Source organism: Alosa pseudoharengus, unplaced genomic scaffold, assembly GCF_046254945.1.
Source record: "Alosa pseudoharengus isolate Yale_2024_CS ecotype anadromous, Long Island Sound unplaced genomic scaffold, YU_APseudo_1.1 YU_APseudo_1.1_scf_12, whole genome shotgun sequence".
NCBI lineage: Eukaryota > Metazoa > Chordata > Actinopteri > Clupeiformes > Clupeidae > Alosa > Alosa pseudoharengus.
In genome coordinates, this window is record NW_027468587.1 from 1,529,540 (window position 1) to 1,552,944 (window position 23,405).

At 42.9% G+C, this 23,405-nt stretch overlaps 2 protein-coding genes across 6 annotated transcripts in view; both read left to right on the plus strand.

The window, feature by feature from the left end:
• The window catches only part of phldb3 (pleckstrin homology-like domain, family B, member 3), a 28,836-nt gene extending 21,124 nt beyond the window's left edge, over nucleotides 1-7,712 (plus strand). For 2 of the 4 annotated variants that reach the window (XM_076279690.1, XM_076279691.1), the window contains exons 8-15: nucleotides 1-49; nucleotides 206-290; nucleotides 1,432-1,618; nucleotides 3,015-3,102; nucleotides 3,387-3,632; nucleotides 5,339-5,546; nucleotides 6,031-6,116; nucleotides 6,367-7,712. The exon at nucleotides 1-49 is cut by the window's left edge and continues 53 nt beyond it. In XM_076279690.1, the coding sequence (XP_076135805.1) occupies nucleotides 1-49; nucleotides 206-290; nucleotides 1,432-1,618; nucleotides 3,015-3,102; nucleotides 3,387-3,632; nucleotides 5,339-5,546; nucleotides 6,031-6,116; nucleotides 6,367-6,501 (1,084 nt within the window). In that variant the 3' untranslated portion in view covers nucleotides 6,502-7,712. Of the gene's footprint in view, nucleotides 50-205; nucleotides 291-1,431; nucleotides 1,619-3,014; nucleotides 3,103-3,386; nucleotides 3,633-5,338; nucleotides 5,712-6,030; nucleotides 6,117-6,366 lie in introns of those variants that run through there. The other 2 variants (XR_012986193.1, XR_012986192.1) reach the window with 2 other exon arrangements.
• A 5,959-nt stretch (nucleotides 7,713-13,671) lies between these two features.
• On the plus strand, nucleotides 13,672-18,653 carry LOC143118652 (E3 ubiquitin-protein ligase TRIM39-like). 2 transcript variants are annotated; one of them, XM_076279693.1, is made up of 6 exons: nucleotides 13,672-13,700; nucleotides 15,092-15,187; nucleotides 15,534-15,764; nucleotides 16,315-16,337; nucleotides 16,991-17,109; nucleotides 17,988-18,653. In XM_076279693.1, exons 2-6 carry the CDS (start codon nucleotides 15,101-15,103, stop codon nucleotides 18,524-18,526), a joined length of 999 nt encoding a protein of 332 aa, XP_076135808.1. In that variant the 5' UTR covers nucleotides 13,672-13,700; nucleotides 15,092-15,100; the 3' UTR covers nucleotides 18,527-18,653. The 2 variants fall into 2 exon arrangements, with proteins under 2 accessions (XP_076135808.1, XP_076135807.1); XM_076279692.1 differs by lacking the exon at nucleotides 13,672-13,700 and adding an exon at nucleotides 13,847-14,364.
• The last annotated feature ends 4,752 nt before the right edge of the window (nucleotides 18,654-23,405 follow it).

Sequence of the window (23,405 nt, forward strand, 5' to 3'; positions counted from 1 at the left end):
CCCCTGCATGATGTCGATGTCCCCACTGACCATTCACAAAACAGCACAGGTAAGTTGGCAAATGGCCTTCAGCCATACAATGCATGCGTTGGCTCATTATAAAGCACACTGCTTCATGAAGGTCTCAGTGATGACGCAGCTCAGGGGCCTGTGATTGATGTTGTGCGTTTACCAATAACTCTCTGTTGTTGACGGTGTTGACCAGGAGACCAGCAAGGAGACCGCCAGTCTGCCCCGCAGACGTCCACCTCATCGGGGCAAAATCTCGGACAGACCCCTCTCAGTTCAGGGTGAGTGAGAAACCTCCATGTTAAACTCTGCATCTGTCAAAGCCGCGAGTAGTCTGTGTTCGTGCTGAGATGTGTCATTTGTGGAGCCAGAAGACATGTTGGACATATATGACCACAGCTTGTTAAACATCATATTTGACTGTATGTGAATGTGGTAGTGGCAAACTGTGGATGTGGCGTCAGCTGCTCTGCAAGTCATAGTTGCCTCACACTCCCTAAGCAAACTGCCAGAGTTTACACAGAGCAGCCGCATCACGGGGAGACTATTGTGTCCCACTCAAAGGACCCGATAGACAACAGGAGGCATGGGACAAGTGAAATGACCTCAGAATTCATCAACAACATGCATGATAGATGGCGGCTCTTGCTGCCCTCCTCACTATCTGTTCCTCAGCATTTTGGTGTGTAGTTCACGGTCTGGCAGGGGGGGGCCAGTGAGTGCGCTTAGAAGGTGTGTCGCGAAATGAAGGTGAAGTGAGAGCAGGATGGACCGGATGAGCCAGTGGGTCGACTGGTTGAGCCATGACAGCACTTCCAGAGAAGAGCAGAGGGATCAGGAGTCCTGTTCTGGCTTGTTGTCCCTCTCATGCTCACCTGTCCCTACGAGCGCGTCCCTGTTGAACTGCTCCGTGGGAAGGTGGGGGGGTAGGGAGGGGGAGGGAGAGAGAGAGAGGGAGGGAGGGAGGGAGAGAGAGAGAGAGAGAGAGAGAGAGCATCTGACGGAAGAAAACTGGAAGAAATGTAAGGAAGAGAGAGGAAAAAGGATCGGCATGTGACTGTGCATTTAGACATGGTCAGTGGTCCTGGTCTGTGCATACATATTTAGACATGGTCAGTGGTCCTGGTCTGTGCATACATATTTAGACATGGTCAGTGGTCCTGGTCTGTGCATACATATTTAGACATGGTCAGTGGTCCTGGTCTGTGGGAATATGTCCTGGTCTGTGCACTGCATAAGCCAGATGAAAGATAATAGATAAGATAAGAATCAGCTATGTGGGATCTGACCCTGCCCCATTCTCCTCCACACACACACACGCACGCACGCACGCACACACACGCACACACACACACACATGCACATGCACACGCACACGCACACACACACACACTCATACACACTCACTTTCTCACTTTGCAGTGATGGGGAGGATGCATGGCGACGGCCTCACCCCAGAGATGCTGACCCCTCCGCGGCCACTCTCCTCCACCTCCCATCGCCACAGCAACGGTCACGCCACCAACGGCCACCGGCACGCCTACAACCACAACCACACCAACGGCTTCCTCACCCCCTGCAACAGCGCCAGCAGCTCACGCGCCGCCAGGTGAGCTCAAGACCCAGCGTCTGCACACGCCAGCACACACCTGCTCGCCACACGCCAGCACACACCTGCTCGCCAGGTGAGCTCAAGACCCAGCGTCTGCACACGCCAGCACACACCTGCTCGCCAGGTGAGCTCAAGACCCAGCGTCTGCACACGCCAGCACACACACACACACACACAGCACAGCACAGCACAGCACAGCACAGCACAGCACAGCCATCACACAAAGCCTGCAGAGATCCTTTACCTGCTCGCCACACGCCAGCACACACCTGCTCGCCACACGCCAGCACACACCTGCTCGCCAGGTGAGCTCCAGACCCAGCTTCTGCACACGCCAGCACACACCTGCAGAGATCCTTTACCTGCTGAATGACTTCAGCGTACACAGCACAGCACAGCACTGCAAGCCTGCAGAGATCATTTACCTGCTGAATGACTTCAGCGTGTACGGCACATCACGGCACGGCACGGCTCAGCTGAGCGCACATTTATGAGTTTGGGATTGCACCCAGTTAGAAGTGCATCGGTGTCACCGCTAAAGAATGGTGAAAGACTCATGCCCAGACTGCGCTTGGAAAAAAAGAATGTGTGCCGACTCTTCTGTTCTCATTTGAATGATATGATGACATTCCCAAAGGTCTCAGTAAACAGGTTCATCTTTTCAAATGAACTCCCTGGCCGTTAGTTACAACCGCTATCTACCTGACTGAAGGCCCTAATGCTAGATTTACAGCAGTTGCCACATACTGTAGTCGTAGTGTGTAGAAACAGGCTGTTTTTTGGATCAGGTAGGTTGGATCATTTATACTGTGTTCAGTCAGCTGTGATTAGTGAAAGGTGAAAGTTTGTGGTTAGTTTTACCATCTGTTGGGCACGTAGCTTGAAATGCCTGTGTGGTGAGCTTCAGCACATTGTGCATGGGTGTGGAAAATGATTGTGCGCTCTGTCTTAATGAAAACTTAGTTTAAAGCTTCAATGCATTTCCTGCTTGGCCTTATGACAAGGTCCCATCAAAGTCAAAGAGAGAAGTAAAGCAGGTTTTATTCAGCTGGAGTGACCAGACTGCATTTATCTATTTGTGTTTTGAAGCTACAGTTTTAGGAGTTGTGAATCTAATCCATTATTTAGCCAAATGAAACAGATGCACATAGCAGTCCATAGCATTGGTATTTGCACATGGACGATTATATATATGATTATAAACAAATATGTCAAATAATTAATGTGTACTTTGGATGGGTGGATGGATGGATAAACTAGATTCTGTGATATTATACCTTGCATGTGTTTATGCGTGTGTGTGTGTTCCTGTTTGTATAGTGTGTGTGTGTGTGTGTGTGCATTGTGTCTGTGATTAAATAAGTGCATAATGAAGCTGTTCCTTGTTTTGCAGTCCCAGTTTAGGTCTGCTTGACCTTGTTGAGATTGAGAGGAAACTCCGTGAGGCAAAAGCCGAGAGGGAGCGCTTACTGAAGGAAAGGGTGAGTCTCCTTTCTTTCTTTCTTTCTTTCTTTGTTCTCTTTTTCATTCACTTACTGTATGACTGTTCATCTAAAGAGATCTGACGTGAGATATAGTATTGCATATTGCAATATGGCCTGTGACTAGTACAATGTGCCTACCTGACCGTACCTCAGTAAACATTAAAAAGACCATTAGGAATCATAGAGCAAACACACTTCAGGTTATTTAAGTGATCATAATGTAGCGCTGTTTTATGTGTGTGTGTATGTGTGTGTGTGTGTGTGTGTGTATGTGTGTGTAGGAGGAATGGCGGAGGCAGGCTGTAGAGGAGAGGCCTCGGCAAGATGTGGAGTCCCTGAGCACGGAGGGAGATCAGACCAAGTGTGAGGTTGTGGCAGGGGTGGACACAGCGGGGGGAGATCAGACCAAGTGTGAGGTCGTGGCAGGGGTGGACACAGCGGAGAGAGATCAGACCAAGTGTGAGGTCGTTGCAGGGGTGGACACACGGGAGCTCCCACTCAGCAACCCACTCCCAAATTCACCAGAGGTACCTACTCCTTCTCTCTTTCTTCTCTCCCTCTCTTTCATCCTGTCTGTCTTATTCATTTGCTTCTATTTTCTCTTCTGTTTTTCTCTTTTCGCTCATTCTACTATTCTTTTTTCTTTCTCTCATGTTCTCTCTTCTTTTTTCTCCCTTTCTCTATCCCTCCCTCTATCCTTCTTTCTCTTGTCCTCTCTCTCTCACTCTTTCTCTGCTCTCTCTCTCTTCATTCTCACATCAGTCCTGCTGTCCTTTGGTCGACTCCTAATTGATTTTGCGTGTTAAATGTGTTTATCAAGCTTGGCTGTTCTGTCCTCAATGGTCGCACATGTGCTGTCACTCTGTGTGGGTCATTTGGGTCTGTTTGTCCGGTTTACGCTCAGCATGTAAAACATCCGTGTGATGTATGAGAAGGGTAATAATTAACATGCGTGTGATGTATGAGAAGGGTAAAAAATAACAAACATGCGTGTGATGTATGAGAAGGGTAATAATTAACATGCGTGTGATGTATGAGAAGGGTAATAATTAAAGCGATGGTTCGGAGTAATTTCACCCTAGGGTCCTTTGCACCATGACCCCGAGCCAAACACCCTCCCAGAACCTTTTTTCCCTAGGTCCAACCCTGGTCGAGTAACGCTGTCAGAAACTAATGACGTTCTGCAGTCGTGATGGAACCAACTTTTATCTCGTAAATTACCCCACTAATAATGCCCTGAATGGTACGAAACTTCTGCAGTAGTACAACTATGACCTTTAGTCCAATAACGAGGCATTAGAAAGTTTGTAAGTGCACCAGGAGTTGCCTGATTATCTGCTACTATACCGATGTGTCGACGTTTCTTCCGTGATTACTCCTAGCTTAGCTAGCAGATGAAGCCTCTCTGAGAGGATGGAGCACGTTCAGAGCACTTACCTTTAGCTTTAGCCTTAGCATTAGCTTAGCATGCAGATGGAGCCTCTCTGAGTGGATGGAGAATGCTAAGAGCACTCACCATTAGCTTTAGCCTTAGCATTAGCTTAGCTAGCAGATGAAGCCTCTCTGAGAGGATGGAGCACGTTCAGAGCACTTACCTTTAGCTTTAGCCTTAGCATTAGCTTAGCTAGCAGATGGAGCCTCTCTGAGTGGATGGAAAATGCTAAGAGCACTTACCTTTAGCTTTAGCCTTAGCATTAGCTTAGCTAGCAGATGGAGCCTCTCTAAGTGGGTGGAGCATGCACAGAACACTCACTATTAGCTTTAGCCTTAGCATTAGCTTAACTAGTAGATTAAGCCTCTCTGAGTGGATGGAAGCACTCAGGGTTCCATCCTGGTGCCATCAGATCAGCAAATATTTACAAACACAGAAGACCAACATCAGGGCAATCAGGAAGTCAGCACACAGCCCTCCATTGGAATTAAAGGAAAATAAAGACTTTTTCTTCCACTGTCAGCAACAGCTTTCTTTTTGCTGGTTTGTAAAAAAAGTGCAAATGTAGCCAATTTTATCTAAGCAGTAAGCCTGTCCTTATCTGATTCAATGTTCAGTTGCTGATGTGAGCAGATAAACTAGTTTGGGAGATAAGACTGAGATATAATGCAACAGATAAATACACTGACTAAAATGATAGCAATCATTTCTTAAAAAGGTATTGGCTTCAAATCAGATTGACTATGACTGAAGTCTGCTCAGATAGTTAAACTAAGGAGGTTTTGTCACTCTTCTTCCTAGCAAGGAGTTCCTCTATCCTTTTCGCCGAACTTTGACCTCCATGCCCATGTGGAGTCTTTGGGGCACGGCATAACCAACTGTTTGGGCGTCAGGCTGTTGCCACGGCGTTGTGGAGGCTTCTTGACCAAGCGTGGTGGGCGGGTGAAAACCTGGAGGAGGAGGTGGTTCCTCTTCGACCTGGACCATCGCAGATTAGCCTACTACACTGGTGAAAGCTGCATGTGTGTGTGTGTGTGTGTGTAGTGTGTGTGATTAGCCTACTACACTGGTGAAAGCTGCATGTGTGTGTGTGTGTGTGTGTGTAGTGTGTGTGATTAGCCTACTACACTGGTGAAAGCTGCATGTGTGTGTGTGTGATTAGCCTACTACACTGGTGAGAGCTGCATGTGTGTGTGTGTGTGTGTAGTGTGTGTGATTAGCCTACTACACTGTGAAAGCTGCATGTGTGTGTGTGTGTGTGTGTATATGTGTGTGTGTGTGTGTGAGTGTGTGTAAGTGTAATTGTGTGTGTGTGTTGGTGGATGGATGAAATGGTTGTCAAGAGTTTTTGTGTAAACACATCTTCTATAGTCTATTATATTCATTATGGCCTTTCTCTCTCTCGCTTTCTCTGTCTGTCTCTCTCTATCTCTCTTTCTGTCTCTCTCTCTCTCTCTTTCTGTCTGTCCATCTGTCCATTTCATCTCTCTTAGACCAAGATGAGAAGAAGCTGAAGGGTGTTATCTATTTCCAGGCCATAGAGGAAGTGTATTATGACCACCTACGCACAGCCACCACAGTAAGTTCCTTAATTATTGTAAATCATTGATTTCCTTTTGTTCACACAAAAGTGTGCATTGTCTTCTCCATTAGTGGATTTGACTATATCAACTCCATATGTATACAATATACAAATACAAAAGGCATAGACCAGTTGTACGGTATTTAATATGAGACAATTATACAGTATACTTGTTTAACATTTCATCTGTGACTGATAGCTGAATATTGTCTTATTGTGCCCCTCTCCCTCCCTCGCCGTCTCACAGTCTCCACGACCAAGTCTGACATTTTGTGTGAAAACCTACGAGCGACTTTTCTACCTGGTGGCTCCCAGTCCCGAGGCCATGCGGATCTGGATGGACGTCATAGTCACAGCGACAGACGAGCACTGCAGATACTGACAGGAACCCTCAACCACGGACGAGTAAAGGTGGAACCGTCAAACCCCCGGACCCTCCGCTACAGCCACCCACGGTTTGGACCTTGTCGGCCTGCCAAGCAGCTATCAGGGACCAGCGGCCTCTCTGAAGGACAGAGAGAAGTCAGAGGCCGTCTCGAGACCTACCAGTGTCAGTCCATGTTTCTGCATGTAACATCTCTACTCATACAGCTCTCCATAGAGCCCTGCACATCTTCTTTTCCCTCCATTTTAAGTCTGAGAGGACAAAGTGCTGCCTGCCGCCATGTCCACCCCCACACCCTCCACCTCCCTGGAGAGTCCCGTTGGCATTCCACAGGGTCTTGGCATAAAGACGTCACAAAAATCCAGAGACCTTCAGGACTCAGGCTCCAATTTAGGCACAGGGTGAGGGAGCACAGAGGAGGCTGGTGCCCGCTGAGAGGCCTCAGGCTGGCATTTCTGTCTGTGGCAACGTAATGTAAGGGCTGCTTTGAGGGAGAGTGACATCATCATCGACGAGGAAGAATGTTATGAGGAGACATGTTACAGAGTGCTGGATGGAACGAAAACTCACAAAAACACAGAAAGCTTCCAGCTGCTTTGCTGATGACATGATCTGTGGTGTGGTCAGCCTGTCAAACGAGCCCCGCGATCATCACCATGAATGTGGGGATTCAGCGCCCTCTAGTGGTGCAAACTTGACTTATTTTTCCTTTAAAGGAAAATTCCGGTTTTTAGCACTTTAAGGCCCTTTTCTGGTTTGTTTTGGATGAACTAGAGTGGTGGACACCGAAATTTTGACTATTGGTCCTGTCTCGACTTTTCTGACTCGTTTTGAATCGCCTTTTCACCTCTCAGGGTGGCTGGCAATGGGCATACTGTAGTAGGCTACTCAAACATGTCCTAAAACAACCCTTAACGATCGTTTTCAAAACTGTGCAACTCACCGAGTGGTTAGTGGAGTTCGTTGACTATTAAAAGCAAATATATCGGCGCAATGTATGATTCGTATTTGAACCTGAAGCATAGACGGTGGCGCAACGTGCAATGAGTCTTCCAATAGAAATCAATGGGATTTTAAAATGCCAAATAAAAGACGACAGAAACTGTATTTCGCTACGCTACTTGTTTTGGAACATCAACGAACACCACTAACCACTCGGTGAGTTGCACAGTTTTGAAAACGAACGTTAAGGGTTGTTTTAGGACATGTTTGAGTAGCCTACTACAGTATGCCCATTGCCAGCCACCCTGAGAGGTGAAAAGGCGATTCAAAGCGAGTCAGAAAAGTCGAGACAGGACCAATCGTCAAAATGTCGGTGTCCACGACTCTAGTTTATCCAAAACAAACCAGAAAAGGGCCTTAAAGTGCTAAAAAACGGAATTTTCCTTTAAGTACACATACACAAAGCACTACAAGGTACACATACACATACACATACACATACACATACACATACATATACACATACACATACACATACACAAAGCACTACAAGGTACACATACACATACACATACATATACACATACACATACACATACACATACACATACACAAAGCACTACAAGGTACATATACACATACACATACACATACACATACAGTACACATACACATACACATACACAAAACACATACATATACACACACACACATATACACATACACATACACATACATATACACATACACATACACATACACATACACATACACAAAACACATACACAAAACACATACACATACACATACACATACATATACACATACATATACACATACACATACACATACATATACACATACACATACACATACACAAAACACTACAAGGGAGTATTTCAAGTATGTGGTTTAGTGACAGACCTGTGGGGTATACTAAGAAGCATGTTAGACATATCTAGGCTATGTAGACATATCGAGGCTTGACAAAGCCTTGACTCAGGTGTATACGTTAAGTGATACTACGATAGCAGTTATGTGATATATTTGTTAAACTAGGCTTTCAGCTCAGATCTGTGCGCGTTCTCGGTGTTGGGATGACGTTGGCCAATCGTGAAACGTGGAGACGCACAAGACCGCCTATAGTAAAAAACAATTACTTCCGCATTTATGAGCGATAGCTTAATCTACACTGCGGTCATTTTTTGTGTCTAACCTACAACATCAAATAAATCAATTGTCATCAGTTGTTGTATGGTATGCACGTCCATAGTGGGATATTTGCACGCACAGCACTATTAAAGCGCATTCGAGATCCAAAATGTTAGTAGAGGCGGAGCTCCACCTGTAAGATATATGACAGAATCCTACAAGTGAGAGAACTTTGTTTTTAAGACAATTGATTGGTCAGTGTGCGGTAGATTACACGATTTGAGCTATAACTTTAGCACATAACCTCCTCCCGACCAGGTTTGGTTGACTTTCGTGTCACAGCATAGACTGGCTTAGAGCGCAACATACCTCGCTAACCCACTCATCGAGATTCGTAGTACACCCCACGGGTAAGTTAACTCAAAGTAAGGTAAACCTCCTACAACAAGAGCCCTGTGGCATTGTTTTGTTAGGAGAATGAAGCCATACAGCTCTTCTATTAGAAGGTTTACCACTTACTCGGAGTTAACTGACCCAGGTTTGTCACTAAATCACGTACTTGGAAAACCCCCCAGTGCATCTCCACTGACAAGATCAAGGTCTCTTAGGGCTCTGCAGTGTCTGTACAGTTTTAATTTGTATTATTTTTTTTTATTATTATTATTATTATTATTATTATTAATATATTGTTGTTGATTATGTTGTTGTTGTTAGGCATAGTTAGTGTTGGTGTTTTTAAGTGTAATAAAAACTTGTATGAAAACAATGTAATGTTGCAATCTCTTTGTGATTTAAAAGTACACAATTACTATCAAAGTACTGGTGGTGACAGTTTTAAGTAATCGGAAAAGACATGTCCCCACTGTCCTCACCATGAATTACAACCATGACCACTGTAGACTGGAGGAAAGGCTATATTGTTGAAACTGAGAACTGTTGAAATACTATGCATGCCATCAGTTCATCTCTGTCTTCAGAATGGATTCATGTGCCTCTTCAGTGGGTTTTCAAACGACTGGCAATGACATCAGTGGGGTATACTACGAAGCACGTTAGACATATCTAGGCTATGTAGACATATCGAGGCTTGACAAAGCCTTGACTCAGGGGTATACGTTAAGTGATACTACGATTGCAGTTATGTGATATATTTGTCAAACTAGGCTTTCAGCTCAGATCTGTGCGCGTTCTCGGTGTTGGGATGACTTTGGCCAATCGTGTAACGTGGAGACGCACAAGACCGCCTCTATTTAAAAACAATTACTTCCGCATTCATGAGCGATAGCTTAATCTACACTGCGGTGATTTTTTGTGTCTAACCTTTAACATCAAATAAATCAATTGTCATCAGTTGTAGTATGGTATGCACGTCCATAGTGGGATATTTGCACGCACAGCACTATTAAAGCGCATTCGAGATCCAAAATGTTAGTAGAGGCGGAGTTCCACCTGCAAGATATATGACAGAATCCTACACGTGAGATAACTCCTACACGTTTTTAAGACAACTGATTGGTCAGTGTGCAGTAGATTACACGATTTGAGCTATAATTTAGCACATAACCTCCTCCCGACCAGGTTTGGTTGACAGCATAAGATACCATGGTGATATAGCGACACTAAAACAGATCCACTTTCGTGTCACAGCATAGCCTAGCTTTGAGCGCAACATACCTCGCTAACCCACTAATCGAGATTCGTAGTACACCCCACAGATGTTGGACTGTCATGTGTTCAGCTGTGGGGTGTACTACGAATCTCGATTAGTCAATCAATTGTCTTAAAAACGAAGTTCTCTCACGTGTAGGATTCTGTCATATATCTGACAGGTGAGCTCCGCCTCTACTAACATTTTGGATCTCGAATGCGCTTTAATAGTGCTGTGCGTGCAAATATCCCACTATGGACGTGCATACCATACAACAACTGATGACAATTGATTTATTTGATGTTAAAGGTTAGACACAAAAAATCACCGCAGTGTAGATTAAGCTATCGCTCATGAATGCGGAAGTAATTGTTATAAAATAGAGGCGGTCTTGTGCGTCTCCACGTTACACGATTGGCCAAAATCATCCCAACCCCAACACCGAAAACGCGCATAGATCTGAGCTGAAAGCCTAGTTTGACAAATATATCACATAACTGCAATCGTAGTATCACTTAACCTATACACCTGAGTCAAGGCTTTGTCATATAGCGCGGGAATGATGCCAAAAACCTCCCTTCCTACCATCTGGTGGATCCATCAAACGTCATGTCAAACGCCTACCAGCACGTTCATTGCTTTATCATGCAACAACAAAAGTGTAGCTCTCCGGAGGTTTTGTTTTTGGTGCATTTTGTCTGTTTGTCTAAAATCTAAGACAGTAGAAAATTATGTTTAAAGACTTAATTAAATTAAAAACATAATTTTCTACTGTCTTAGATTTTAGTTTCACATTGCAAGTAACGCTTAACATGACCAATAGGGCTACAAATTGTGGTTTTGTACTAGTGTCGATAGCATATTGCGAGTAGGCCTAGTTGTGAACCATAGGAACTTTAATCGTAGCCTATAGCCAAATTAAAATAAATGCGAATTTATGATAAGCCTGTCAGTTCGACTGGCGACCCACAGTTGGATAAGCAGGTTCCCCTGAACAGTCTGCATTGCTACACTGAGGGCTTCTCTGTCTGCTGATGTTTTGCTCAAAGGGCCAGGCGGTCCACATATAGCCTTCATGCCATTTCAGCTGAAAACACTTTTCATTTGTTAGCCTACTTATAAACGTATCTTTATTAGTGTCAACATTACAGTATTTAGGCTATTTTAATCTCAAGCCACTCTTAAGAAATGGCCGTAGGTCTACTTTTATAGTACAGCACAGCAAAATCTATTCAAATTGCAGTCTGAGGAATATTGTCCATAAAACGTTGTTAAACTTAGCCTATAGGCTAGGATACATAATCACATATTTGGAGATTTGAAGTGGGCTCATATGCTTCCATAACGTAGTAGGCTATTGATGTAAGAAAGAGAAAATGTGGTAAGGCCAGCCTATGGCATTTCTCATATCTCGCAGATAATTGGTTATAGTCCTGTTTTGCCGATGGTTATTACGCATAATAGTTTAAGCAACAATAGCAATAGCTTGTCACTAATAACGACACAAATAGACTAATGAATGTTCATTTAATGAAGTTTCAACATTGTACAGTGTTCCTACATGTATTCATGTTTCAGCACAAGCCTACATGTATCCATCATGTTCCAACAGAATAAGTACATGTTGCAACAATTCTGGGCACATGTTGGATACGTGTAAGTTCATGTAGGTATATGTAGGCTGCTTATAAAAAGGCAATTATTCTGATACATGTAAGTAAGGCGGGTGGTATGACGTTCGGTTGGTCGATCGGTTGGTTGATCAGATGGACGGTCGGAAGGTTTTAGGCACGATTCCCGCGCCATATTGTCAAGCCTCGATATGTCTACATAGCCTAGATATGTCTAACGTGCTTCGTACCTATACCCCGCTACTCATCCCTGTTCAATGTGGCGTGTTGTGTATCGGGGGTTAAAGGACAAGTTCGGTATTTTACACTTAAAGCCCTGTTTTCAGATAGTTTATGATTAAATAGAACGTTTAAGATTGAAATTTGAACACATGCCGCTGTCCTGAGAATTTTCGGTTTCTGTGGTAGCGCCCCCCCTCCTCCAGAACGCTGCATAGGTGCACTGGAACAATCCTTCCTAAAACGCATTAAACTTTCGTTTACAAAGACGTGAAACTCACCGAGTGGTCAGGGGTGTTCACTGATATGCTCACACAAAAATCGCTGCAAAAGATTCTTTCCAACAGGTTTTATTGTAGTTTTTGTCCAACTCCATTGACTTGTATTGGATGTGCTGTGAGGTACGGGTATTACTCCGCTGCCGGAAACGGATATGGGGTTGTTTGTAATCTTTCTGTAGTCTTATGCAGTCGCGGTATCGTAGGCTACTACGCTATCCAAATTATTGTCATGTCCAACCATGGCTAATGCTAAAATGTCTTGGAACTTGCACGATGTGAATGATAGCCTACTTGAATCATTACGTTTTCATCATAAAAGTTCCACAGTCAAAAAAATAGTAAACGTACAAAATCATGTAGCCAAATTATTCATGTAGGCTAGGGTTAGTGTTAGGCTTATGATGTGAACATGACAGGTTATGGACATAACAAATAAGTTCATTTTCCGCTTGTTACAAACGTTACGTTACAAAATGTCAACCTTACCCCAAGTTCTTCCAACTCTGTTGTCCCAGGAGGTAATGTGGGAACCGCTGTATTTCTCAGGCGAAAGAGCTTTTTGGGCGATTTCTTTCGACCTCCAGCGAAGTTCAGTAAAATGCAGACCGCAGAGACACGGTGATCAGCTTTCTGCAGATTCTCAACAGGTGTGCTCAAATCCAACCCCAGAAATTCCAGCCACAACTTTAGCCTTTCTGGATCGTTGAAAGGAAGTCTGTGACAACTTTTTTTTGCTACAAATTTTCCCGCAATTCGGAACTGCACAAAATTGCCTCATTTTTAGCTGTCTGTTGCAAAATACTTCAAGACAGCGATCTTCTGCTTCTTCTGTGTATTCAATGAAATGCCAGTAGTTTGCTTGTAATTGGCAAGACGGTGTAAGGTGCATTATCGCCACCAACTGGGCTGGAGTGTCTATTATTCAAGCTCTCAACGGAAGAATTTACGGGTGTGAGGCGTTTGGAAAAATAGCTCCACAGTTTTACAACGCATGGTAAACACCTGTTGGAAAGCATCTTTTGCAGCGATTTTTGTGTGAGCATATCAGCGAACACCCCTGACCACTCGGTGAGTTTCACGTCTTTGTAAACGAAAGTTTAATGTGTTTTAGGAAGCTTGTTCCAGTGCACCTATGCAGCGTTCTGGAGGAGGGGGGGCGCTACCACAGAAACCGAAAATTCTCAGGACAGCAGCATGTCCAAATTTCAATCTTAAACGTTCTATTTAATCATAAACTATCTGAAAACAGGGCTTTAAGTGTAAAATACCGAACTTGTCCTTTAATCTTAAAGTGCCTTTGTATGACTCACAGGGAACCAGCAAGTACGTGAATGATCTCTTAAATGGTTGAAAAAAAAATTAATATCCTGGAAAAGTTCATTTACCCCCCTAATTTAGTTCAAAAAGTGGATCTTTCATATATTCTAGATTATATCTTATATGATAGGCTATAAAGTGAAATATTTCAAGCCATTTTTTGTTTTCGGCTAATTTTGATAATTATGGCTTACAGGTAATGAATATATTGGTTGAAGAAAAGTTTCAGTTTCAGTTCGAAAGAAAACGAAAGGACGTTATCATGGCGTCGGAAAGCATTGAAACATCTCGGCTAGAGGATGAAATATCGTGTTCAATTTGCTATGGGATCTACAAGAATCCTGTTTTATTATCCTGTAGTCACAGTTTCTGCAAAGAGTGTGTTCAAGAATTATGGAGCAAAACAGCCACGCAAGAATGTCCACTCTGTAGGAGAAAATCCTCCAAAGAGTTCCCTTCTTTAAACCTGGCACTGAAACAAGTCTGCGAACTGATTTTGAAGGGGAAAGCGCAGATTGGAGTCAGTAAAGCCCTCTGTCCTCTTCACAGAGAGAATCTCAAGCTTTACTGCAAACAGGATGACCAGGCTGTCTGCGTTGACTGCATAGGATCAGGGCAACACCAAAATCACGATGTTTGTCGGTTCAATGCCGTAGTTGAGGAACGAAAGGTAGGCCACGCGCGCAGTCTTGCGCTTCGAAAAAAACATGGCATTAATAGGCTGTCGTTGGGATCCGCGTTGCATTGTGGGACGTGGCGGCCATGTTGATGGCTACGCGAACGTTAAAATAACTCTGACATAACGTTGTTGAATGAAGAGATGTAGCTAGAAGTAGAGTTGAGAAAGAATAGATAGAAAAATAGATAGAAGAAATATGTTGAAATCCCGAAAAGGATCTGGAATAATCCCGAAAAGGATCTGGAATTTACCGGGACGCATTCAATAGAGAAGCCAGGTACCGGTATGTTGACAAAATCAGCATTATTAACGGCTGAGAGGGAGTACATTACGCAGTAGTCATAGGCAGTAGTCTGAGTAGCGGTAAAGGAGGCAATCAACATGGAGGAGTAATTACGTCATGACGCCCACACCCTATTCTCTCGTCAAATGCAGTTTCATTCACGCAACCGTGTATGTGCGCTATTTTGAACCACGATGGATATTCATCCACAAAGGCTTTTCCTGAAGCAAGTTTAGCACAGCACAGTGCGCTGTGTTGCATGATATGTTGTCACTGTGTCCCAATAGACTAGATATAAGCTAACATCTGAACAAAATGATGTTTGACCCCTTTGGAAACCACAGATTGATCTGAATCAGTCTAACATGGCATACTCATCTTGGAAACCACAGATTGGTCTGAATCAGTCTAACATGTCATACTCATCTTTTGCAGGAGAAGTTAATGACTGATCTGAAGCCCCTTAAAGAAAAGATTGACAATTTAGATAAGCTCAAGAGAGGTTGTGATGGGACTGCAACATTCTTAAAGGTAAGTGTTCATGGTGCACAGCAGTCTTTTTATTCAATAACTGCCTGCAGTGTGGCACACAGAGAGTTGTCATTCACTATGGTGACTAAATAGAGAGAATACAGGCCCTCTGCACTTTGTACCTAAGATTCTGATCTTCAATTAAAGTGTAACAGACTAAGGCAGTAAGAAGTCTGTGTTTGATGACATGACCAGCACAGCTATCAGTGCAAGCAATTAAAGCTGTCTTCAGCACATTTTTCTTAACAATATGAGGCTTTTCCCATTTGAAGTACATAATGTATTAACTTTAATGAGAATGGTTTCAATGTTTTGACAGTTCAGTTTCTCCTTTTGCAATTTTCAGAAACAGGCGGATAAAACTGAAGCCGTTATCAAATCAGAGTTTGAGAAACTTCACAGGTTTCTGTATGAGGAAGAATCTGCCCGGATAGCCAGTCTGAGGAAGGAAGAACAACAGAAATCCCTGATGCTCCAGGACAGTGTGAAAACAATTACCAGCAAGTTGGCATCTCTCTCAGCTGTCATAGAGAGCATTGAACGCGAGATGGAAATTCCAGATATGGAATTCCTGCAGGTGATTCCCTTAGTTCCACATTCGATGCTTTTTTGACACTTGTGACAGTTTCTCAGCTGTTCCCCTGAGTAACTGTCACATATTAATACTTCTTTCTCAGCTGTTCCCCTGAGTAACTGTCACATATTAATACTTCTTTCTCAGCTGTTCCCCTGAGTAACTGTCACATATTAGTACTTCTTTCTCAGCTGTTCCCCTGAGTAACTGCCACATATTAATACTTCTTTCTCAGCTGTTCCCCTGAGTAACTGTCACATATTAGTACTTCTTTCTCAGCTGTTCCCCTGAGTAACTGTCACATATTAGTACTTCTTTGTTGGGGGAGCTGTGACACAAGTGGCAGCACCACACTGCATTTGGGTCTCAGCGCCCTATGGGGACCCAGGTTCAATTCTGGCCTGCGCTCATGTCTCCATCCCACCCCATCCCCCTCACCCATTCATCCCCCTCACCCATTCATCTCCCTCACCCATTCATCTCCTGTCTCTGTCCACTGTCCTATCGATACAAAAGCAAAAAAGTACTAATAAGAATTCTCTGTACTTTTCAGAATTTCAAGAAGATCAAGACAAGGTAATAAGTTATTCATTTGGCATGAAAAGAAATTGGTAACCTGGTATCCACCGTGTTTTAAAGGGGAACTATGCAGGGTTTTTTTTAGCTTAATTTACCTTAACTGAACAGCTTTGAAGTCATTGGAATGGTTATATTACTTTTTTTTGATTGAACGGTGGCCGTCTCGCTTACCCCTAGCTCCTCTTGAGCGGAAAAACCACCCTTGCAACTTTGGGCCAGCGGGCCGACGGCCTCAGAGACAGAAAGTCTCGTAGCCATAGCTCGCTACCCTGCGATGTAACGAGTTGCTTTCCTGCACTACACACATACAGGCCAGGCACTGGCTAGAACAAGGTAGTGATGGAGTTTCTCAGACGTTGGTCATGACAGAGCCAGCGAATAGAAGCAGAAAGTGAATAATCCGTTGTCAGAGGAACAGGGAAGAGGAAACGGCAGACTGACCGATTGAGGAGTGTCGTAAAATATACTCCGAAGCTGTAGGGGGAGCTCTGCAGAGAAACCTGCGAGCAAAAACCGAGAAAACAGTGAAGAAATTGCCAAAACTGCATAGTTTCTCTTTAAATGTAATGTGAAGACAAACAAGTTGTACATCCATACACACTTTGTTCATACACTAAGATGATGCATCTTATATTACATTCCTTGATCAGGGTGCAGTGTACACTAGACGAGCCCGACTCTATTCCTGTGCCTTTGATTGACATCTCTAAGCACTTAAGTGCTCTGAAGTTTAGTGTCTGGGAGAAAATGCTTGGATCGATTCAGCACTGTGAGTACGCCAATGTTTTAGACCATACAATTCTGTGTGTAATAAGAGTTCCTTTAAAGGGATATTCCCCCATTTGGGGAATTACACTCATTTTCCACCTCCCCTTGAGTTAAACAATTGATTTTTACCTTTCTCCAGTTCATCCAGCTGTTCTCTGAGTCTGGTGATAGCAATTTAAGCACCAGACTAACATAGATCATTAAATCAGATTAGACCATTAGCATCTTGCCTGCTAGCATCACGTTTAAAAGTGACTTAGATTCCCGGTAATGTTCCTATTTAAAACTTGTCTCCTCTCAAATTAGAAAGTGTAATAAGACCAACGGAAAATGAAACGTGGCGATTTTCTAGGCTGATTTGACATGGAACTCTACTCTCAAACAGGCGTAATAATCCAGTCACTAACCAATTCTTCTGCTGCAGCCAGGGATGGATTACTGCACGGGCCTACCGGGCCCAAGGGGTCAGGGGGCCCTGAAGCCCAAGCCTTTGCATGGAATCATTGCCTCAATATCAACAAATCAGGATGTAGACTATGAATGTGATTGAATTTAGTATTGGCCATCCCCAAAATGCACCAGAATACAGGAAATCACATCAAACAAATTAAAAATGTTCTGGGGGAGGACAGAAAATACGACAATAAGTGGGGGGCCCTTAATACATCTGGGGGATGTACAACTTTGAGGAGTTCACACCGATCAAAGTGCAGTAAAAAAATACAACTTTTCTTTGCTGATAGTTGTGAGAATACACACATGCTAACATTTTGGAAATTGATCTTAATGTCTTAATTAAAAAAATAGAGAAAAGAGAAACGTTTGTTATGTTTTCCCTCTTTAACCGAAATATTTCTGTAATGCTGTGTGCTTGCACAGCTCCAGTGACGCTGGACCCCTCATCGGCCCATCCTCAGCTTGCCTTGACTGACGAGCTGAGCAGCGTCCATTACAGCATCCGGGGGAGGAGCTTGCCCAGTAACCCCGAGCGCTTTGACCTGTATGTGTTCGTGCTGGGCTGCGAGGGCTACAGCCAGGGGGTCCACAGCTGGGAGGTGGAAGTCGGCAACAAACCCAACTGCCGCATCGGAGTAGCTCGCGAGTCCGTGCCCAGAAAGGGCAACTTCACTGTGTGTCCCAAGGAAGGCTTCTACACCATCATCCTGAGGAAGCGTAAGCTTCGCGCCGGCACGTCCCCCGAGACACGTCTGGAGTACGACAGGAAGCCTCAGAGGATCCGCATTCAGCTGGACTGTGACAAGGGCGAGGTGACCTTCAGTGACCCCAGCGAGGGCACACACATCTACACCTTCAAGGACACATTCACTGAGAAGATGTTCCCTCTCTTTGGCCCATCAAAAGATTCTGCTCAACTACGCATCTGTCCCAAGGGCATTTATGTCCAGCATGAGCAGTGATGTGTTGGTGTGGCCATTTGCAGATTGTTTATGTAAATGTCTAAATGCTGTAAGTGATGCAGCTAGTGTGATTTGTAAAAGCAGATGCTAAATACCTCAACAGGAAATAAAGCCTTTGACACCCTAACCCTAGGTATTTATTTATGGTAATCTGCTTACCTTGTAACTCTAACAATCACTTGCGCAGGCCTGTGTCTGGGAAAAAGGACATTGAAAGGTCTTCCTCACCTAACTTTAAAACAACTGGCTTGGAATTATATTCTTCATGAGACTTCAGGCCTGTGTCTGGGAATAAGGACATTGAAAGGTCTTCCTCACCTAACTTTAAAACAACTGGCTTGGAATGATATTCTTCATGACTCTTCTCCAGTGTTCTCTTACCCCTGTATGGTGTTCTAAAATACGTTCCTGTGTGGTTCACATGTCGCTGTAGTTTAAGTGAGGCTTTTAGTAGATGAATGACAGTATACATGTGTTTTGGATCTAACAGTCTGAAGCAGCTAAATTGGAAATAAAAAATGTAACAAAGATACAAACTATAAACATAGTATATAAATATAGTATATTCATATGTTTATAATTGTATCTGTACAAAAATAAACACATTTGTTTGTAAAAAGTTCAAATTGTTTTAGTGTGACTTTATTTTGGCTCATGAATGATGGTACACACAATAACAACCACATATCCTAGTTTGACATGAAAGTTCATTCTTGTGGTCCTTTACATTACAGCAGTACAAATGTCATCCCACCATATTCACAACCAATTCTAAAAATAAATTCTATGTTTCAGCATTAATATCCTGAACAACTGACCTGTCACATCCCAGACTGGTTTAATTCTTTCAATGGCACTTCAAGACATTACGACCTTTTTTTTGTGAGTGATCAACTGTTTATTGAGTTTCATAAACATGCCGTGGGGGGGGGGGGGGTGCTGCTAGACAGGCACATGAAATGAAATACTAAAGCGTTCACATGACCATGACATGAAATACTAAAGCGTTCACATGACCATGAAATGAAATACTAAAGTGTTCACATGACCATGTAAACAAGTGGAAACTAAAAGATAAAAAATACCAAATGATAACAAACAGAAAAAAGAGCACTCAACAGAACATTATGACCTCTTCTGGGAACAGAAACCCCCAGAAGATATTGTGATATATATTACAAATCCAGTTGGGTTTCCCGACATTTTCAGAGCTGCAACCAGTAGGGAAATGGAATTCTTCAGAGGATGGGATCTGTCATTCATGTAAACATTTGAAGTTACCCCAGGGAAAAGCATTTGGACATTGTATGGTACATAAGATTTCAAACTCCTGCCAACTTGGCAAGCTAGATAGACAAATGACTATAAGCAAAAGGCCTTTTAATGGGAATATTCTTCAGAAATACAGCTGGCAAATCACTTTCCTGGTAATAAATAAACATGAGATCAAATGTCAATCTCAAATGCACAATCTCTTCCGTGCTTGATAAATGTATGAATACTGCATGTGAACATTATACTGTTGTCCTGGGCAATATACCACTATGATGCAAGTTGGACAGATTTAGCACTCTAGAAATGTGCCACATTTTACCTTATTGTCTTTTTCACATGTTTGCATACAGTTTTACTGTGGGAGGGTGGGGGGGGGGTCCTGTTGAAAATGCAGGGAAAAGAAACCACGCTATGAGAACCGTGAGAACAGGGGCCTGTTCCAGAAAGTGGGTTTTATTAAAAATCCTGAATATTTAGGCCTACCCCCATACCCTGATGAATAATCAAACGTAATTTTGAAATTAAATACAAATTTATTCAGTGGCCAAATATGTTACTACTTTTTCCACCTGTTAAGCTAATAGGCCTTTAAAAGTTATTTGAAATTAATATACTGTATTAAATTCACTGGCGGTGCAGTAAAATAGTAGGCTAATCTACAGCTTTATTTGGGTAGTTTATAGGTTAATTTATATTTACATTTAGTTAAACATGATGGACGTTTACTTTGTTACAGTCAGTTTTTTAATAGGTTACAGTCAGTTTTTTAATAGGTTACAGTCAGTTTTTTAATAGGTTTCACTATCCATGTCATCCATGTTTGTATGTAGTCATGTCATGTGCATGGTATTAAATTAGCTAAATGATTTGGACTACTAATTTACTGAGCATTAATTTGTGTGCGACAGTATCAAAGTATTGCCAGCAAATTAGATCCCTTTGTCTTTTTTAACAGCTCAACTGCACTGGATGTAGAGTGTTGCTTTGGTGTGCTGATATGTTGTTGTTGTTGTTTTTTAATTAGCCTATATTTCCTATATTTCTAGTCTTTTTAACCTTTAATGGCCATGACAGCGAAGAGTTAACAGTAAATGAGGGAGAGAGAGATCGGGAATGGACTCGGGTCAGATTTCAATTTCCCCTGAATAAACAATGATTGATGATGGATTTAAACCAGGGTCCCCTAGGACACTAGCCCCAAATGTGGTTTGGGCACGTGCATATGGGCATATGGGTTTGAATGGTTGATGTACTCACTGCAGATGTGGTAACGTGCTGTTCTATGTATCTGCTTAATTTTTATTGGAAAATGACCTGTGAGTGCCGTGGAGAAAATATGGGATGAAACCTCATGTGACTCACAAAGCGCTTTCAGATATAACCTCCGGAGTATATGCGGAGGTTTGTCAAACGGAGGTCCTACCCTTCGGATGATTCAGATATGATGCTAACCTGCCGACCTTATACTGACCTTATACGGACCTATGTGTGAACGACATACACACACATTACAGAATATCCGTGTGGTTGTCGAGTGAGGGCTGAGGGCTTGTAGAGTTCACAAGAGGCGAGATATGACGCAGAATATATGCGGCCATTGTCACAGCTGCTGTTTGTTTACAAAGTGTATGCATTATGTAGGCTAAAGAAGAAAAAATCTATTGTGCGTAGGCTAATACTTGAAGTAGTCACGTAAGTGCGCACTTGAAATTGACCTACATGTGTGCTTCGAATAAACACATTTATCTGTTTTCAACGTTATGTAGCAGAATTACTTGGCTATGGAACCCCAAATCTGGTTTGCGTTGGAGAGCATGCATGAACTTTATGGTAGCCTACCAGCCAATTCAGTAGGCTAACTCAAGACTTCAAGGCCATCATATACAACATTTTTTAACAACAAACAAAATACTAACATAACAGTGAAGTGGTTCATTTTTTCATAGTTTATTTTTCCAAAAGCATCCTCTCCCCATGTGTCTATTGCATTTACGTAAGGAGCTTGGAACAAAGTTGGGTTTTCTTCATTTTCATTTTCTCTAGGCATATATGCTCAGCAAATATCAGCGAGCTCAGCAGTGAGGTCATGAGAAGGCTATCAATGAACAGAAAACCAACCGTGTTGGCTAACAATTTATTAAATACTCCTGTTATTGTCGTCAACGACGTCGCTGTTGCCTTTTCAGCGCCTTCTGCTTATGATGATTTGGTCTTTTGAATTTCATTTGGCCTTGCGATGCAGTTGTAGGCTACATAAACGTGTCTCTTGCCGTTCCCTTCATATATTCTATCACAATGCTGTCTGCCCACATGGACAGTAGCTCCGTGATGTCTGCATCTTTCCAGGTCAGAGATTTTCTGGACAGCACTATGCCACTCCATCATAACACTGGCATTTAAGTCAGATTTAACCACATGGACGCACAAAAGAAACGTCACCGACACACTGAAGTTGTGAATTTTGCATGTTCTACCCTTCCTTCAGACAGAGTACTTTTACATAATGTCCGGAGGAAATACTAGGGGGGGAGTAGTACAACAACCGGCTAAATTCGGACTTCCATATGACCGGTTATGTCGTTCAGATATGGCCCCACCGTTTAACATCCGCAGAACCTCCGGTCTTACACGTATGTCTGAAAGCGCTTACACTCAAGTCAAGTCAAGTCAAGTTTATTTATATAGCGCATTTCATACACAGAGGTCATTCAATGCGCTTTACAAAAACAAAAGCAAACAGTAATAACACATAAAAACATAAAAGGGCAATAGTGAAAGAATAGTTTAAAAGGTAAAGATCATAAAAAATAAAAATTAAAAAAACATAAAACGCACAAAGTAAAATCATTTTTAAAAAAAGAATAATTAAAAAGACAAAATAAAAGACACAAGGTAGAATTATTTTCAAGGCAGATCCAGAATTTGTAACTCAGTGCAGTTAGCAGAAAGCATCTGAGAACAGTTTGGTCTTAAGTCTAGATTTAAAACTGGCTACAGTTGGGGCCTTTTTAATGTCATCCGAAAGTTGGTTCCAGAGCTGAGCCGCATATAGTAGCAGCTAAAAGCTGCGTCACCATGTTTAGTTCTAACAGCAGGTTTTACTAACAAGTTTTTCTCCTGAGACCTGAGAGGTCTGGAGGGTGTGTACTGCTGAAACATGTCTGAAAGGTAATTAGGTCCTGCTCCATTTACTGATTTATAAACAAGCAGTAGTGCTTTAAAGTCAATTCTGTGACTTACTGGAAGCCAGTGGAGGACTTAAGAATTGGAGTAATGTGTTGTAATGTCAGTTCTTCTAGTTTTTGTGAGAACCCCAGTTGCTGCATTTTGTATCACCTGAAGCTGTTTGATAGTCTTTTTAGGAAGGCCTGTGAAAAGTCCATTGCAGTAATCAACCCTGCTGGAGATCAAGGCACCTGACCCCTCACTGCTCCCCGAGCGCCGTTGTTGCAGGCAGCTCACTGCGCCAGGATTAATGTGTGTGCTTCACCTCACTGTGTGTACACTGTGTGCTGAGTGTGTTTCACTAATTCATGGATTGGGATAAATGCAGGGACCAAATTTCCCTCACGGGATCAAAAGAATATATATACTTATACTATAC

Coding starts and splice junctions, on each gene's coding strand:
- LOC143118652 (XM_076279692.1), top strand. CDS start 13,894: ATGAATATATTGGTTGAAGAAAAGTTTCAGTTTCAGTTCGAAAGAAAA. Junction 16,338..16,990: donor TTCAAGAAGATCAAGACAAG/GTAATAAGTTAT, acceptor TTCCTTGATCAG/GGTGCAGTGTACACTAGACG. Junction 17,110..17,987: donor GCTTGGATCGATTCAGCACT/GTGAGTACGCCA, acceptor GTGCTTGCACAG/CTCCAGTGACGCTGGACCCC.